The sequence below is a fragment of the Giraffa tippelskirchi genome, chromosome 1 (genome assembly GCF_054371585.1).
Source record: "Giraffa tippelskirchi isolate mGirTip1 chromosome 1, T2T-mGirTip1v1.2.pri, whole genome shotgun sequence".
Lineage (NCBI taxonomy): Eukaryota > Metazoa > Chordata > Mammalia > Artiodactyla > Giraffidae > Giraffa > Giraffa tippelskirchi.
The window spans coordinates 23738117-23757029 of NC_137275.1; the positions used below are offsets into that span (position 1 = coordinate 23738117).

At 40.0% G+C, this 18913-nt stretch overlaps 1 protein-coding gene across 2 annotated transcripts in view; it reads left to right on the forward strand.

Annotated features, from left to right (window-relative positions):
* CNOT6L (CCR4-NOT transcription complex subunit 6 like) overlaps positions 1-12815 on the forward strand; it is a 174274-nt gene extending 161459 nt beyond the window's left edge. For both annotated transcript variants that reach the window (XR_014080616.1, XM_081584363.1), the window contains one exon: positions 12259-12815. Coding sequence is in view for 1 of the 2 variants with exons in the window: in XM_081584363.1 (XP_081440489.1) it covers positions 12259-12351 (93 nt within the window). In the remaining variant the exon portion in view is untranslated. The remainder of the gene's footprint in view (positions 1-12258) is intronic.
* Positions 12816-18913: the final 6098 nt, after the last annotated feature.

Genomic DNA, 18913 nt, shown 5'->3' on the forward strand with positions numbered 1-18913 from the left:
TAGGGAGGTGAAGTAGACTGTGACTCCCAGGGAGGGAAAGGACTCTGACAGCAGTGACTCAGTAAAACATTTATTATTCTTATGTTTTGATTTGTTCTGTAGATTCTTTTGGATTTTTTTCTCCCCCCCGCCTCCCGTTGTAGTTGTAGATTTTATTGGCACTATGAAATCTAATTAAACTTTTGAGCTTTTTTTTTCTTTTCTCAGTCACACTTTTTACTGTTGTTATAAACCTCTGCCTCTATATTGGGCTTTTGCAGTATTGTGGTTTTTCCTTTTTTTTCCCCCCTCCTTTCTTAATTTTAATTTTTTTAAACCTATCATTTTTTCCACATTTATTCCTTTGTTTGCTTTTCCTACTGTTTTTTCCTCTTGCAGTTAATCTTTAATGTATGTAAATATGTAAATCTTCTTTATCTTTGCATATCTATTCTTTCTTTCTTTTCTTTCTTTCCTTTCCTCTCAACATATTTGTTAGTTTTGTTTTCATTGCTTTATTCCCCACTTGGCACCTTGCTTTAGTTTTGTTTTCCAGTTTGTGGTTTAGTTAGTTTTGTTCTTAAATGGTAAATACAAGTTTTGATTTCCTTTGTTCACCAGTTTAATCTACTGTACTTTATTTTTGTTGTACTGTTTTGACTTTGCTCATAGGTGTATATGTATTTGTGTATATTCCATTATTTTAGTTATTATTTGCCTGATTTTGTAACTGCCATTTGTCTGGGGTTCATCTTTGGTTTCTCATTTTTGGATATTTGTTTTAATCTCACTTAATGCCGTAACAAACCACTTGTGGAATCTTTGTTCCTGACCAGAGATCAAGCCCTGAGCCTTTGGAGTGGGAGCACTGACTCCAAGACTCTAGGCCAGCAGAGAACTAATGCTAGCGAGTATCAAATAGTGAGAACTCACACAAAGGAAACCACTTGAATACAAGACCCGGCATCACCCAACCACCAGTAGCACCTTGTGCAGGAAGCCTCATCTAAACAACAAACAAAACAAAAAGACAAACCCAATCATCAGCAGACAGGATTACCACCTCACTCAGCCTTGCCCATCAGAGGAAAAACAAACAAACAAAAATTCAGCACAAATCTCACCCTATATGAAGCTTATACAAACTACTGGACCAACCTTAGGCGGGCAGAAGCCAAAAGGAAGAAAGAATTCAACCTTGAAGCCTGGGAAAACGAGACCTCAAACACAATAAGTTAAAAAAAAAATGAAAAGGCAGAGAAATACTACACAAATGAAGGAACAAACTAGAAACACAGAAGTCCAAATAAATAAAGAAGAAATAGGCAAACTACCTGAAAAAGAATTCAGAATAATGACAGTAAAGATGATCAAAAAACTTGAAAACAAAATGGAGAAAATGCAAGAATCAATTGACAAAGACTTAGAAGAATTAAAGAAAAAACATACGGAGACAATACAATTACTAAAATTAAAAATATTCTGGAAAGAATCAATAGCAGAATATCTGAAGCAGAAGAACGAATCGGTGAGCTGGAAGATAAAATGGTGGAAATAACTTCTGAAGAGCAGAATAAAGTAAAAAGAATGAAAAGAACTAAGGATAGTCTCAGAGACCTCTGGGACAATATCAAACACACAAACATTCAAATTTTAGGGGTCCCAGAAGAAGAAGAGAAAAAGAAAGAGTATGAGAAAGTTTTTGAAGAGATCGTAGTTGCAAATTTTCCCAACATGGAAAAGGAAATAGTCAGTCAAGTCCAAGAGGCTCAAAGAGTCCCATACAGGATAAACCCAAGGAGAAATATGCCAAGACACACACTAATCAAACTAACAAAGACTAAACACAATAAAAGAATATTAAAAGCAGCAAGGGAGAAGCAACAGGTAACATACAAGGGGAACCCCATACGCTTAACAGCTGATCTTTCAGCAGAAACTCTTCAGGCCAGAAGGGAATGACAGGATACATCTAAAGTACTGAAAGGGAAAAATCTACAACCAAGATTACTGTACCCAGCAAGAATCTCATTCAAAATTGATGGAGAAATAAAAAGCTTTTCAGAAAAGCAAAAATTAAGAGAATTCAGTACCACCAAACCAGCTTTACAACAAATGCTAAAGAGACTTATATAGTAAAGAAACACAAGAGAAGAAAAAAGATCTACAAAATCAACCCCAAACAATTAAGAAAATGGCAATAGGAACATATATATCAATAATTACTTTAAATGTAAATAGATTAACTGCTCCGACCAACAAACAGACTGGCTGAATGGATACAAAAACAAGACCCATATATATGCTATCTACAAGAAACCCACTTCAGACCTCAAGACACACATAGACTGAAAGCGAGAGGATGGAAAAATATATTTCAGGCAAATGGGAAGCAAAAGGAAGCTGGAGTAGCAGTCCTCATATCAAAAATAATAGACCTTAAAATAAAGAATATTACAAGCGATAAGGAAAGACACTACATAATGATCAAGGGATCAATCCAAGAGAAAGACATAACAATTATAAATGTCTATGCACCCAACATAGGAGCACCTCAATACATAAGACAAACACTAACAGACATAAAAGGAGAAAATGACAGTAACACATAATAGTAGGAGACTTTAACACTCTACTCACACCAATGGACAGATCATGAAACAGAAAATTAATAAAGAAACACAAGTCTTAAATGGTACATTAGATGAGATGGATCTCATTGATATCCTTAGGACAGTCCATCCAAATGCAGAAGAATATACCTTTTTCTCAAGTGCACATGGAACATTCTCCAGAATAGACCACATCTTGGGTCACAAATCAAACTTCAGTAAATTTAAGAAAATTAAAATTGTATCAAGCATCTTCTCTGACCACAATGCTATGAGATTAGATATCAATTATAAGAAAAAAACTGGAAGAAACACAAACACATGGAGATTAAGCAACACATTTCTAAATACCCAACAGGTTACTGAAGAAATCAAAAGGGAAATTAAAAAATTTCTAGAAACAAATGACAATGAAAACACGACAACTCAAAACCTATGGGATGTAGAAAAGCAGTTCTAAGAGGGAAGTTTATAGCAATGCTACCTCAAGAAACAAGAAAAACATCAAATAGACAACCTAACTTTACACATAAAACAACTGGAAAAAGAAGAACAAAAAAACCCCAAAATTAGTAGAAGGAAAGAAATCATAAAAATCCGAGCAGAAATAAATGAAAAAGAAATGAAAGAAACAATAGCAAAGATTAATAAAACTAAAAGCTGGTTCTTTGAAAAGATAAACAAAATTGACAAGCCTTTAGCCAGACTCATCAAGAAAAAAAGAGAGAAGAATCAAAGCAACAAAATTAGAAATGAAAAAGGAGAGGTTACAACAGACAATGCAGAAATACAAAGGGTTATAAGAGACTATCATGAGCAACTATATGGTAATAAAATGGATAACCTAGAAGAAATGGACAGATTCTTAGAAAAGTTCAATCTTCCAAGACTGAAACAGGAAGAAATAGAAATTATAAACAACCCAATTACAAGCACCGAAATTGAAGCTGTGATAAAAAATCTCCCAAAACACAAAAGCCCAGGACCAGATGGCTTCCCAGGAGAATTCTATCAAACATTTAGAGAAGAGCTAATGCCTAGCCTTCTAAAACTCTTTCAAAAAATTGCAGAGGAAGGAACACTCCCAAACTCATTCTTCGAGGCCATCATCACCCTGATACCATACCAAAACCAGACAAAGACAACACAAAAGAAGAAAACTACAGGCCAATGTCACTGATGAACATAGATGCAAAAATCCTCAACAAAATTTTAGCAAACAGAATTCAGCAACACATCAAAAAGCTCATACACCATTATTAAGTTGGGTTTATTCCAGGGATGCACGGATTCTTCAATATACACAAATCAATCAAGGTGATACACCATATTAACAAATTGAAAGGTAAAAACCATATGATCATCTCAATAGATGCAGAAAAAGCCTTTGACAAAATTCAGCACCCATTTATGATTAAAACTCTTCAAAAAATAGGCATAGAAGGAACCTACCTCAACATAGTAAAGGCCATATATGATAAGCCCACAGCAAACATTATTCTCAATGGTGAAAAATTGAAAGCATTCCTCCTAAGATCATGAACAAGATAAGGATGTCCAGTTTCACCACTATTATTCAACATAGTTCTGGAAGTCCTAGCTACAGCAATCAGAGAAGAAAAAGAAATAAAAAGAATTCAGATTGGAAAAGAAGAAGTAAAGCTCTCACTATTGGCAGATGACATGATACTGTACATAGAAAACCCTAAAGAAAGTGTCAGAAAATTACTAGAGCTAATCAGTGAATTTAGCAAAGTTGCAGGATAGAAAATCAATACACAGAAGTCACTTGCATTTCTATATACTAACAATGAAAAATCAGAAAGAGCAGTTAAGGAATTAATCCCATTCACCATTGCAACAAAAAGAATTAAATACCTAGGAATAAACTTACCTAAGGAGACAAAGAACTGTACACAGAAAATTATAAGACATTGATGAGAGAAATCAAAGATGACATAAACAGATGGAGAGATATTCCATGTTGCTAGATAAGAAGCATCAGTATAGTGAAAATGACTATACTACCAAAGGTAATCTACAGATTCAATGCGATCCCTATCAAATTACCAATGGCATTTTTCACAGAACTAGAATAAAAAATTTCACAATTCATATGGAAACACAAAAGACCCTGAATAGCCAAAACAGTCTTGAGAAAGAAGAATGGAGGTGGAAGAATCAACCTTCCTGACTTCAGATGATACTGCAAAGCTACAGTCATCAGGACAGTATGGTACTGGCACAAAAACAGAAATATAGACCAATGGAACAAGATAGAAAGCCCAGAAATAAACCCATACAGCTATGGGTACCTTATTTTTGACAAAGGAGGCAAGAAAATACAATGAAGCAAAGACAGCCTCCTCAATAAATGGTGCTGGGAAAACTGGACAGCTACATGTAAAAGAATGAAATTAGAACACTTCCTAACACCATACACAAAGATAAACTCAAAGTGGATTAAAGACCTAAATGTAAGACCAGAAACTATAAAACTCTTAGAGGAAAACAGGCAAAACACTCAATAACATAAATCAAAGCAAGATTCTCTATGACCCACCTCCTAGAGTAAGGGAAAGAAAAGCAAAAGTAAACAAGTGGGACCTTATTAAACTTGAAAGCTTTTGCACAGCAAAGGAAACTATAAGCAAAGTGAAAAGACAACCCTCAGAATGAGAGAAAATAATAGCAAATGAAACAACTGACAAAGGATTAATTTCCAAAATATACAAGTGGCTCATATGACTGAATGCCAAAACAACAAACAACCCAATCAAAAAGTGGGAAAAAGACCTAAACAGACATTTCTCCAAAGAAGACATACAGATGGCTAACAAATACATGAAAAGATGCTCAACATCTCCCATTATTAGAGAAATGCAAATCAAAACTCCAATGAGATATCATCTCAGATGGGTCAGAATGGCCATCATCAAAAAGTCTACAAACAGTAAATGCCAGAGAGGGTATGGAGAAAAGGGAATGCTCTTGCACTGTTGGTGGGAATGTAAATTGATACAGCCCCTATGGAAGACAGTATGGAGATTCCTTAAAAAACTAGGAATAAAACCACCATACGCCCCAGCAATCCCACTCCTAGGCATATACCCTGAGGAAACCAAAACTGAAAAAGACACGTGTATCCCATTGTTCATTGCAGCACTATTTACAATAGCTAGAACATGTAAGCAACCTAGATGTCCATCGACAGATGAATGGATAAAGAAGTTGTGGTACATATACACAATGGAATATTACTCAGCCATAAAAAGGAACGTATTTGAGTCAGTTCTGATGAGTCAGAAAGAGAAAGATAAATATCATATTCTAATGCATATGTATGGGATCTAGAAAAATGATACTGAAAATTTATTTGCAGGGCAGCAATGGAGAAACAGACATAGGGAATAGACTTACGGACATGGGGAGAAGGGAGGAGAGGGTAAGATGTATGGAAAGAGTAACATGGAAATTTACATTACCATGTGTAAAATAGATAGCTGATGGGAGTTTGCTGTGTGGCTCAGGAAACTCAAACAGGGGCTCTGTATCAATCTAGAGGGATGGGATGGGGCGGGAGATGGGAGGGAGGTTCAAAAGGGAAGGGATATATGTATACCTATGGCTGATTCACGTTGAGGTTTGACAGAAAATAAAATTCTGTAAAGCAATTATCCTTCAATTAAAAAAAAAATTCAGAGAAGGCTTGGATCAGATAATTAGGCCCGGCTAAGTGAGGACCCAGCAGGGCAGAAGCCTAGAGTCCACAGACTCAGGGCAGAGCCGGCTTCTAACCCCAGATCTACACCAAGACACACAGCTCCCCCTAGGGGAAGAGGAGTGGAGGGACAGGCTGGAGGAACCACGTGGACATTACAGGCACTAGCTGAAGCCATAGGCCTATGGTTTCCTTTCTTCCACAAGTGTCCAGCCTCCTAGGACCAGGAGGGAGGTCTAAGAATGCATTGATCTCCTGCTGGTGCTAAGGGCACTTGGTCCACTCACCAGTTTCGGGATTGACTCCAGCACCCGTCTGATGGTCTACCTCGTAGGGAGCCCTCTGTACAGTCGCCTCCGGCATAGCTGTTGGTAGCATCTTCCTCGCCAGATATCAGCTGCTCAAGGTGGAATAGCTGCCTACACCTGCCAGTTCTTAGCCCCACGTATTTGAAAGGGCCATGAAGACGGCCCCTGTTTCACTGAAGGTGTTTTAGTTATTGTCACATTCTAGCACCTCATCGCTGGGCGCGGTGCCTTTGGCTCCGATGTGGTACCCTAGGAATTAGATCTCCCAGCAGGCATTGCCCTCTGCACCTGGCCCGGCCCACATGGATGGAGATGCTCCTGGACTCCTCCAGTGGCCCCTGCCCCAGCCCCCCCAAAATCATGGTTGGCCCAACAGATGAAATTTGAGGAGCTATGACTGCAGGCGAGCTATGTCTCCAGCAACACTACAGATCTCCTGAGTATGTGTATTTTTCTTCAGGGTTTAGTGTTATTGTGTAATAATTTAAAAAAGGAAATCAGTGCTGTAAAAATCCATTTTCATCCCGTAGCATCTAACAGAAATTCCTCAGAGTCCTATATGTGGACAGTGGTTCCAGAGTTGGTACTGTGCCCCCCTAGTTTTATAACAGCCCCCCATTTCAATGGAAATTTCTTTCTTTAATGATTTTTTATTGAGGTGAAAGTCACATAATATAAAATATACTAGTTTAATCGTATTTAACTGTACAGTTCAGTGGCACTAAGTATGTTTCACATTGTTGTGCTGCTGTTACCATCATCCATGTCCCGAATTTTTCACCTTCTTAAACTGAAACTCTGTCCCCATTAAACATCAAGTCCCCATTCCCCCTCCCCTCCACTACACTTCTACCCCTGGCCTCTACCACTGTACTTTCTGACTCTACGAATTTGACTACTCTAGGTACCTCAATAGTCACCTCTAGGTACTGTTTGTGGAATCAAACAGTGTTTGTCTGCATCTAATGTATATTGGAATGCAATGGGAATTTCAAAGGGCAGGAAAGAGCCAACTGCCATATTGCCCGGCACTCTTATGTTTTTTTACCAATGAGCTTGAAACATTATTTTTTTTTCAGAGTTTGTAATAGTACATAGCAACACACTGTAACTTTAAAGGATTTAATCCAGATGTTTCAAGCACTCTCAGAATAAAGCATGTAATATGACTATTGAATTAAAGCTCAAGAAGCACAGATATGAGCAGTCATATTTCTCAAGAATGATTGATGACATGGAAAAATATTTATGAATATGAGAAAAACAGCACACAGTGTACTGTCTTAGGGCAAGTCACTCAAATCTCGCTAATCATAATTTTTCCCACGAAAAGAATGTTTATGCAAATTTAAAATTAATATAGAGACATTTATTATCCTGTCTCTTTTACAACAGCGCTATGAAAAGCTCAGAAGGAAGAAAATTGCTCTAGAGTTATTTATTTAGTGGGCACTCCACAATGTCTGGGTCTAACTATAAATCTATTGCTCCCTAGTGTCCTACATTTTTTTTTAATAAGAAGGTGAATATTGTGATGGGTAAGGGCTGTAGAGCCATACTGTGTGCTTGCTAAGTTGCTTCAGTCATGTCCGACTCTTTGCGACCCTATGGACTATAGCCCGCCAGACTCCCCTGTCCATGGGATTCTCCAGGCAAGAATACTGGAGTGGGTTGCCATGCCCTCCTCCAGGAGATCTTTCCAACCCAGGGATCGAACCTGTGTCTGTGTCTCTTACATCTCCTGCATTGCAGGTGAGTTCTTTACCACTAGCGCCACCTGGGAAGCCCTTAGAGCCATACTACCAGGGTTTAAATACTGGCTTAACATCATGCCGCTTAGAGGACATGCAAGTCTTAAAACAGTTTTGATTAGTGAAGGTAGGTGAAATGGATTTAACTAATGATTACCAACGGTTTCACTTATAACTAATAGAATATGGAAAAAGTGAGGGGCTGTCACTTCAGCTGCTGCTGCTACGTCACTTCAGTCGTGTCCGACTCTGTGCGACTCCATAGACGGCAGCCCACCTGGCTCCTCTGTCCCTGGGATTCTCCAGGCAAGAACACTGGAGTGGGTTGCCATTTCCTTCTCCAATGCATGCATGCATGCTAAGTCATTTTAGTTGTGTCCGACTCTGTGTGACCCTATGGACAGCAGCCCACCAGGCTCCTCTGTCCACGGGATTCTCTAGGCAAGAATACTGGAGTGGGTTGCCATTTCCCTCTCCAGTCACTTCAGAGATAAGGTCATAAAAGACAGTGAGTTCTGTCTGGCTTGCCCTCCCTGTCTCTCTGACTCTCTTCATGTGTTTATTTGATAAAGCAAACTGCCGTTGTGAGCTGCCCTACAGAGAGGCCTATGTGGCAAGAAACTGGCTGTCTTCTGGCCACCAGCTAGTAAGGCACTGAAACCCTGTTGACTTAAAAAAGATGCGCAACGTGAAAGTGGCAAGTTACGTTTTATTTGAAGCAAAATGAAGATTGTAGCCCAGGAGACAGCACCTCAGATAGCTCTGAGAAACTGCTCCAAAGAGGAAGGGGGGAAGGTCAATATATGTGATTTTGGTGAACGGGGATTTCATGCAGCCAAGCACTTATCTTACAAAAGGTTTTCTACTAGTCACAAGGAGCTATGTCACCATGAAGGGATTTAGTGCTTTTCTAGATATGAGGAGATATAAGGGTTGGGCTCATAAAATCAGTTCCTGAAAATACTTAACTATCAGAAGACCTGTTCTGCCAGTTTTCTTGGAGCACAAAGTGCCTTGTTCTCCACCCTCAACTTCCTTCAGGGCCTGTCAAAGGTCAACAGCTGCAGCAGCACAGGATTCAATGCCCACAGAGGCAGATGACAAATGCCCTTGGCAAGCACCAATTTGTCGTTGACAGCCCTCACTCCAACAGCTTGCCGGGACCTGGATCCTGTTCACAACCATGCACGTGAGCTGAGAAGAAGGCTCTTCTGTAGTCAGGTCTTCAGGTGACTGTCGTCTTTCTGACACCTTCACTGAAGCCTATGAGAGACATGGAGTCAGAGGACCCTGCTCCTCTGTCCTTGGGATTTCCCAGGCAAGAATACTCGAGTGGGTTGCCATTTCCTTCTCCAGGGGATCTTCCCAACCCAGGGATTGAACTCCTGTCTTCTGCATTGCAGGTGGATTCTTTACAACTGAGCCACCTGGGAAGGTCTCCTCTCTGTACATAGGCAGCACATTTATCCTGGAGGGGAGAACAGTTCAGAGGGAAAAGCAGCCTTTGGGGGAAACTGATAAATATGCCATTCACCTAAATCCACTATGTTAGTGCACACCACAGTCTTCGGTCAGCTGCCAGGAAGTCTATCCTTAGTATGGTTGCAAAGAAGTTCTGATTGATGAGTTTCAGCAGTTATTTGGAATATGAATCACAAATGTACTTGCAGTAATGATATGTTTAGAGTGAATTTGTATAATTTTCATTGAATATTTTGTATATGGACTCTTCACCTTGTTAATAGCTTGGTTTGATTACACTAATAGAAAATGTAATGAGCATACAGGGGTGTTTTTGTTTTTGCTTAGGAGTAGTTAAATAAATAAAGGAAAATGGATGGATTCATTAAAAAAAAAAGAGCAAAACACTCAGGTAGCAAGAGTGTTACATATATACAACAAATGGGGACCATGATAAAAAAATCTTTGGAACCACTGACCAGGAAAAAACTGTAGCTGCCTTGGGTTCTCTGAGGAAGAGGGATTCCAGTGCTTTGGGGGCTGAACCCAGAGATTTCAAGACTGAACAAGGTCCCTCTTTTTCTCATTCTGCCTTTAAAAAAAAATCAGTTTTATTTGCCCAATGTGCTCAATTCCAATATTGTGGTGGAAATGCCTAAAGAACAGTCAACATTTGATTTGGCTTGGGCATCCTTGGCCATCTCCCAGCCCGGAAATGGAGTGTCCTGGTTCTGCCTCACATAGGCCTCAGGCCTCTCTAGAAGTCATAGAGCAAGGGGAGCCTGGCTCTGAGAGCAGAGGGGTGCTTTCCAGTCTGTCCTGGGCTCCAGAAGACAAGCACCACTCCCCTCCAGTTGTGCTGGGGCCCATCCATCAGCAGAGACCAAAACCTTCAGCTTCCACTAAAATGACATTAAAAACCTTTTAAAAAGGCAAAATCCCAAGAGCAAAGATGCTGAGAGGAAAAGAAAGCTATATCACAAGTTGAAAAGTGAAAACTGACTTGGTGGGCCTGAGAAAGTAGAATCTTCTTTGAAAGTTAAGGAAATCCTGCGCTTCCCTGTTGGCTCAGTGGTAAAGGACCCGGATACCAATATAGGAGACATGGGTTTCACCCCTGGTCTGGGAAGCACCCATATGCCATGGAGCCACTAAGCCTGGGTGCCACAACTATTGAGCCTGTGCTCTAGAGCCCGGGAGCTGCAACTACTGAGGCCCACATGCCCCTGAGCCAGTGCTCCGCAACAAGAGAAGCTCCTGCAATGAGAAGCATGTGCACCACAGCTAGAGAGTAGCTCCCACTCTCCACAACTAGAGAAAAGCCTGTGTAGCAATGATGACGCAGCACAGCCAAAAATAAATAAATTAATTAAATAAGTTATTAAAAAATATTTAAAAAGTGAAGGAAACTGTGAAGAGTCTATTATTTAACATTGTAGAAAAATTTCCCTGTGGGACAACATAAATGTTCATTCTCTCTTTCAGGTTTTGAATTTGTTGTTATTGTTCAGTCATGTCCAACTCTTTGTGACCCCATGGACTGCAGCATGCCAGGCTTCCCTGTCCTTCACTATCTCCTGGAGTTTGCTCAGATTCATGTCCATCGAGTCAGTGATGACATTCAATCATCTCATCCTCTGTTGTCCCCTTCTCCTCCAGTCCTCAATCTTTCCCAGCATCAGGGTCTTTTCCAGTGAGTCAGTTCTTTGCATCAGGTGGCCAAAGTATTGGAGCTTCAGCTTCAGCATCAGTCCTTCCAATGAATATTCAGGGTTGATTTCCTTTAAGATTGACTGGCTTAATATCTTTGCTCTCCAAGAGACTCTCAAGAGTATTCTCCAACACCACAGTTTGAAAGCATCAATTCTTTGGCACTCAGCCTTCCTAATTCTGACATCTGTACATGGCTACTGGAAAAGCCATAGTTTGACTAGACAGACCTTTGTTGGCAAAGTGATGTCTCTGCTTTTCAATACACTGTCTGGGTGCATCATAGCTTCTCTTTCAAGGGGCAAGCGTCTTTTTAATTTCATGGCTGCAGTCACCATCTGCAGTGATTTTAGAGCCCAAGAAAATAAAATCTGTTCCTGTTTCTACGTTTTTCCCTTCTGTTTGCCATGAAGTGATGGGACTGGATACTGTAAAGAACAATATTGCATAGGAACCTGCAATGTTAGGTCCATGAATCAAGATAAATTAGATGTGGCCAATCAGGACATGATAAGAGTTAACACTGACTGCTTAGGAATTAGTGAAGTAAAATGGATAGGAATGGGTGAATTTAATTCAGATGACCATTATATCTACTACATGGGCAAGAATCCCTTAGAAGAAATGGAGTAGCCCTCACAGTCAACAAAAGAGCCTGAAATGCAGTACTTGGTTACAATCTCAAAAACAACAGAATGATCTTTGTTTGTTTCCAGGGCAAACCATTCAACAACACAGTAATCCAAGTCTATGCCCCAACCACTGATGCCAAAGAAGCTGAGGTTGACTGGTTCTCTGAAGACCTATAAGATCTTCTAGAACTACCAGCAGAAAAAGATGTCCTTTTCATCATAGGGGATTGGAATGCAAAAGTAGGAAGTCAAGAAATACCTGGAGTAACAGGCAAGTTTGGCCTTGAAGTACAAAAGGAAATAGAGCAAAGGCTAACAGAGTTTTGTCAAGAGAACACACTGTTCATTGCAAAAACCCTTTTCCAATAACACAAGAAACAACTCTACACATGGACATATTTAAATGGTCAATACTGAAATCAGGTTTTGAATACCTATACTCAATTTCAAAAAGTTACACAGACACAGATATGATCAGTGGTCTCCTTAAAGGGCTTTAGTCCTTAACTGAATATTTAGAAGCAGTATGAAAATAACTGCTTAAAATGTTACTTAATTCATTACGTAATTATCCAATGTGCATATGTTCTTCCATGAAGGTTTCTAAATAATAAAAAGCTCAGAATTGTATGAGGACAGATGGATACTGGGTGTCTGAGTTGATTATTCTACCTTTCTTTATGTAAGTGTTCTCATAGACACTTTCCTGTTTTACCATGGTTATTATATTTCTTTGATGCAGGTGACAGAGTAGCAAATGCTGTAACTGTGTCACTCAGCCACGTTGTTAAAACATTCTTTCATGAAGTCAACATGATAAACTCCATTTACAGTTAAAGAGGCAGGGACAGAAGGCTCCAATTTCAGAGGGTTAAATCAAGGTTGAATAGCCCCAAAGTGATGCTATGTACAGTCATGGTACCAGAGTCACATAATCTCTGAGGACAATCTAAAACTTCTCTTGAATTTTTAAAAAAGAAGAACTTGGAAAAAGATCCTTCTAGTCAGCTGAATTTGTAAATCTCTTGTAAGGTCCTGGATTGAATTATGCCTGCTCTGCCACTTCTAAGAAAGGCATAGCAAAAATACCGCTTCCCTTTGCCTCTTGTGAACAAAGGTAAGAGTGGATTCAGTGTCAGCATTGCACAAGTAAAATCAGTGCAAGGAGATTCTGTTCACTGGCTTCAAAGCCATGACACAGGTAGGATGTCTCAGTGGGAGCCAGAGGGAAGTGATCTGTCTGAAAAAATGGTACTCTCAGGACAACTGCTCCAAATATTAAAATGGAAAAATTGGCAAGAGTGATATACAACAAATATTTTAGTAATGATGGTTAAATTATCTGTCTCCTTCTATAGTTCTTAACATAAGAATTCTTGCTGGAAAATGAAAAGGAATGTGAGTGGTAAATGGCTGGTAGGGTGACAGCAATTTGTATCTATATACATATATATACACATATATGTGCATGGTGCGTGCTTAGCCACTTCAGTCATGGCCAACTTTTGTGACCCTATGGATTGTAGCCTACCAGGCTCCTCCGTCCATGGGATTCTCCAGGCAAGAATACTGGAGTGGGTTGCTGTGTCCTTCTCCAGGGGATCTTCCCAACCTAGGGATCAAACCTGTGTCTGTTACATCTACCTGCATTGGCAGGTAGGTACCACTAGCGTCACATGGGAACACACACACAAATTAATTAAGCACATGATGCTTTAACTATGTGAGAAATCCATACAGCTATAAAAAAAAATAGAAAATATAAGCAAGTAAATAAATGAACATTTATATACTAATTGTGATAGGTGCTATGAAGGAAATGAACAGGGACACCTGATAGCTCAGTTGGTAAAGAATCTGCCTGCAGTGCAGGAGACCCCAGTTCAATTCCTGGATTGGAAAGATCTGCTGGAGAAGAGATAGGCTACCCACTCCAATATTCTTGGGCTTCCCTTGTGGCTCAGCTGGTAAAGAATCCACCGGTAATGTGGGAGACCTGGGTTTGATTCCTGGGTTGGGAAGATCTCCTGGAGAAGGGAAAGGCTACCCACTCCAGTATTCTGGCCTGGAGAATTCCATGGGCTGTATAGTCCATGGGGTCACAAAGAGTAGGACACAACTGAGTGACTTTCACTCACTTCAAGGCCTATTGGGTGGCTTCACATGGTTACCTTGGAGAAGGAAATGGCAACCCACTCCAGTATTCTTGCCTAGAGAATCCTGTGGACAGAGGAGCCTGGTGGACTGCTGTCCATGGGGTTGCACAGAGTTGGACACGACTGAAGCACCTTAGCATGCATGCATGCATTGGAGAAGGAAATGGCAACCCACTCCAGTATTCTTGCCTGGAGAATCCCAGCGACAGAGGAGCCTGGTGGGCTGCCATCTATGGGGTCGCACAGAGTCAGACATGACTGAAGCAACTTAGCAGCAGCAGCAGCACATGGTTATCTAGGAGACTTGCCCTTCTATGACAGGCATTTCTCCCAGTTCCATCTCTTTACAACACACTCATAGGTCTCCATGCCTTTGCACAAGTTCTTTCCTCTGCCTGAAATATCATTTTCTCTTATATTCCCAAGTATTTGTTGTTGTTAAGTCTCTCAGTCATGTCCATCTCTTTGCAGTACCATGGACTGCAGCATACCAGGCTTCCCTGTCCTTCACCATCTCCTGGAGCTCACTCAAACTCATGTCCATTGGGTCAGTGATGCCATCCAACCATCTCATCCTCTGTCATCCCCTTCTCCTCCTGCCTTCAATCTTTCTCAGCATCAGGGGCTTTCCTAATGAGCCAGCTCTTCATATCAGGTGACCAAAGCACTGCTTAATCCTCAAAGCTCAGCAGATGTTCCCTTGTCCATGTAAGAATCAAGTTCTTCTCTTAATACTGCTGTCACAGTTCTTGTTACATTTTATCTGGCATTATAGTCACTTCCCAATGAAATGATGAGCAACTTACAAGTAGGGACTGGGTTTTCCTAATCTATATTTCTCCTATAGTCCTGTAAGGAGGAGCTCAGAAATGCTAGGCTGGGATCTCCAAGGTCATTGAGTTCAGATGAGGAAACTATGAGTTTTAACCATAGGATGATTTCTGACTCTCAGTTGCTCATGGACTTGCCTTCAGCTACTTTCAATAGGTGAGTCAGAGTTGCTGCTAATGCTTCAGTAGGGAAAGATGGCAAAAAAGGTATGCTGGCTGTCTTCAAACTCTTGGGCATAGTGCCTCAAAATCTTGGAAAAACGGAGACACTGAAGTTTGGCAGAAGAAGTAGGGAAGGAGTAGCTAATGCTGTTTAGGCTATACTATGTAGAAACTGTCAACTGGTTTTAAAAACTACAGAAACCTATTATAACAAATTGCTCAGTTTTCAGTCCTGGCCCCACTGACTCCAGGAAACACCTAGAAAAGACAATCTCATCATCTGAAACTCAGGAAAAAGATTCTAGAGCTAAGTCATTGTGCTGAAGAAAGTATGAATGAAGGGGGAATTCTGGACCGATGTTATTTACATGAAAGTAGATTCTACTTACTAAGTGGCATGACTTTTTTAGAGGCCCCCCAAAGTTTTCCTACATCTTTGATCAGTGCCTAAAATTTTAACTTTTTTCTGATGACAATCATTATCAATATCTGGAATATAAAGCTTTACACTTTATATTGCTCTCTCAGTTTGAACGTGCTTTGAAATGAAGTGGAACAAATTACATGGAATCTTTCATCGAGAGCACTTTATTTTTATTCAGAAGACATTTATTGATAAGCCATTTGGAAAAGAAACAAAGATCTGAAGAAGGTCCAAGTGAAGACAGAGCTTCCAAGTACAGGGCATGAAGAGAATTTTTTCTAAGTGTGCTAAGAATTAAAGAGAAGAGTAAGGTAAGACAGAAGCTGAGAGATGGTGGAGCTAGGTTCAAATATGGTGCCTGAAGTTTGGCTCCTATGCAGTAGACCTGTAAACTATTGTTTACAACAGTAAACTGTTGTTTACTGAATATTAGAATCTTTGGCACAGGTTAAATTAAACATGTGTTTCCTATTCTGAACTTTAAGTAAATAAATGCTCAGAAACAATGCAATTTTTATAACTGTTTTCATGTGCTGTAATCACATGATTAGATGTGTTTTTGACCATTTGTTTACTCAAAGATTTATGTGTGGATAAATATAGCTGAACCATGTGTGGAAACTTTTTGAGAAATGATATTTTTCTAGGCTAATGAAACTTTGGAGGCAAGATCAAATAGATCATATGACCAAAATGGAACTCCATATCAATGAATATTGAGATACTGAAAAAAGAGAAAAATAGTTGGAAATGAGACAAGTGAACCAGATTATGGCCAGTCAAGTCAGAGTCTAGGATGATAAGGTCAAGGTGGGTGAGGCATAATATTGGAAATATATATTGCTGAAATGAGCCAGGATTGATTTGATGCTGGCCTAAGACATGCATTCACAAAAGACTGCCTGTGATGCAAATCAGATCGTGGTGTTCACAGGGGGAAATAGTGGACTTGGGATGCCTACATGGCATTTCTTCGCTCTCTCGCTCTCGCTCTCGCTCGCTCTCTCTCTCTCTCTCTCTCTCTCTCTCTCTCTCTCTCTCCCCCCCCCCCCGGGGAGCCACGTTGATCACAGGACTCTTAACCCCTATGTCAGCACCTCTTGTCCTCAGCTGTCTCTGATTCTGGTTCTGCATTGACTTCAACTCCCTTCACCTGCAAGCAGTCTGACTTCTGGGCTTGCACCCGGCTTTCTGTCCACACCATGCACCTCTGCCTTCCACCCTTGAGTTACATGGCACAAATGAAATTGTGTTTCATAGTTCAGCTAAAAAAATGCCTTATTACTCATTACTAAGAGTATGGCTGACACAAGGAAGGAGATGTAGACTGTCCTTAAAAATACGTTATCTTAATCCTCACCCAAATCTGAGAAGAGGATATTATCCAGTCGATCACTTAGGACAAGAAACTGAGAATCGGGAAAGGTGAGTAGTTGGGCCAGACTCACATGGCCCTTAAATAACAGAACCAGAATTTGAACCAAGTCCGTCTAACTCTTAGGCTTCCCTGGTGGCTCAGCAGTAAAGAACCTGCCTGCCAATGCCGGAGACGTGGGTTCAATCCCTGGGTTGGGAAGATCCCCTGGAGAAGGAAATGGCAACCCACTCCAGTATTCTTGCCTGGAAAATCCCATGGACAGAGGAGCTTGGCCGGCTATAGTCCATGGGGTTACAATGAGTCAGGTACGACTTAGTGACTGAGTGTGCACGTACTCTCTTAACGCATTATTAACCACACACAGCCTGCTGCTTTTTAAATTTTGACAAGTGACTGAAATTGAATGTGTTATTTTAAATTAGGGTAAAACATTTATCCAATTTAATAATATTTATTATTTACTTTAAAAAGAGTAAAGAGTGACCCGGTAGAAACCAAAGATAGTTGTGTGATAGGAGCGAGAATGGAGAAGAAATGAAAATGAAATAAGTTAGGAAATGTGAGTTTCAACCCTATTTCTTCTCCTAAGTAGCTATGTAGCCTCAGGTAAGCCCCTTAAAGTCACAGAATTCAGAAAGAGGCCTGAGATTGTTCAATCTGCTTGGTACTGCAAGAGTTTCAGTTAAAGCTTAGCCAGCATTGTGGCAGAGGGTGGTGGTGTCTCTTGGGAATATTAGTGCCTAAAGTGATGAGTTTTAGGAGACAAGCTTTGTGTCCTGAGATCTCCTGGAACCACACTCTGGCCTTTTCCCCTTAACCTCCTCCTACTCTCAAACTCAGTTGTGTAATTCTGTACCCTCAGGGAATTTTTGTTTTTCCTACTTCTATCTGGTAAGTATTAGTTCAAACTTCTCTTTCAAGCTTTCATTCTCCAAAGTGAGTTATGTCTAAAACATTCCTTTCAGATACATTAACAAAATAGAATAGCAAACACCTATATGGTTTCACTATGTGCCACACAGTTTGTGAATCTATATATGATATAATGATATATTATAATATCTGGATTTTTTATTATAATTAATATATAATGCATATTCATGCTTGGCCCTCTTAACAAGCTTAGGATGATAATGCTATTATAAAACTGTTTTATAGGAGAATGAGGTATAGATAATGGTTAAGTGTTTGCTTAATATGGTGAAGCTGACAAGTTGTCAGAGGACTGGGGTTCTTTTGGCTATGCCAAGGATATTCTTTAGGGCTTAGCTTTTGGGGGGCTTTATTTATAATCTGTGAAATGGGATGCAAGCAAAATTTTTAAAAATTCTCTGCCTTGTAGTAGTGGTATATTCACTGTGGTGTCTGAAATATGTAATTCATTATGTATCTTCTCTAATGTTTATTTTTTCAACTAAGCTTTCTTGGACTTCTCTTTTGCTGACTCTTACAATCTGTAGGCAACCAGTGGGCACAGTAAATGGTGGAGACACTTCAGACACTTGATTGTAAACTCTATTAATTAATCAGCTAATTAGAGTCATGTGTCTTTTTGTTGCCTGTCCCAAGTTTAGGATCAGGTGACAGACAGAACTGTTGAATGACCTTTTTTGGCTCTGTTCTACTCTGACATCTGCTAGTTTCCTGACTTTGGCAAGGCTGTTAACTAGCTTGCGTTACTCTTTTCTATCTGGAAAATGAGATAATTTGGTTGGATGACTTCTGCTGTCTGTTCCGACTCTGAATGTCTGCAGTTCCTTCACCCCACTGAAGACCAGCTTCTAAGTAT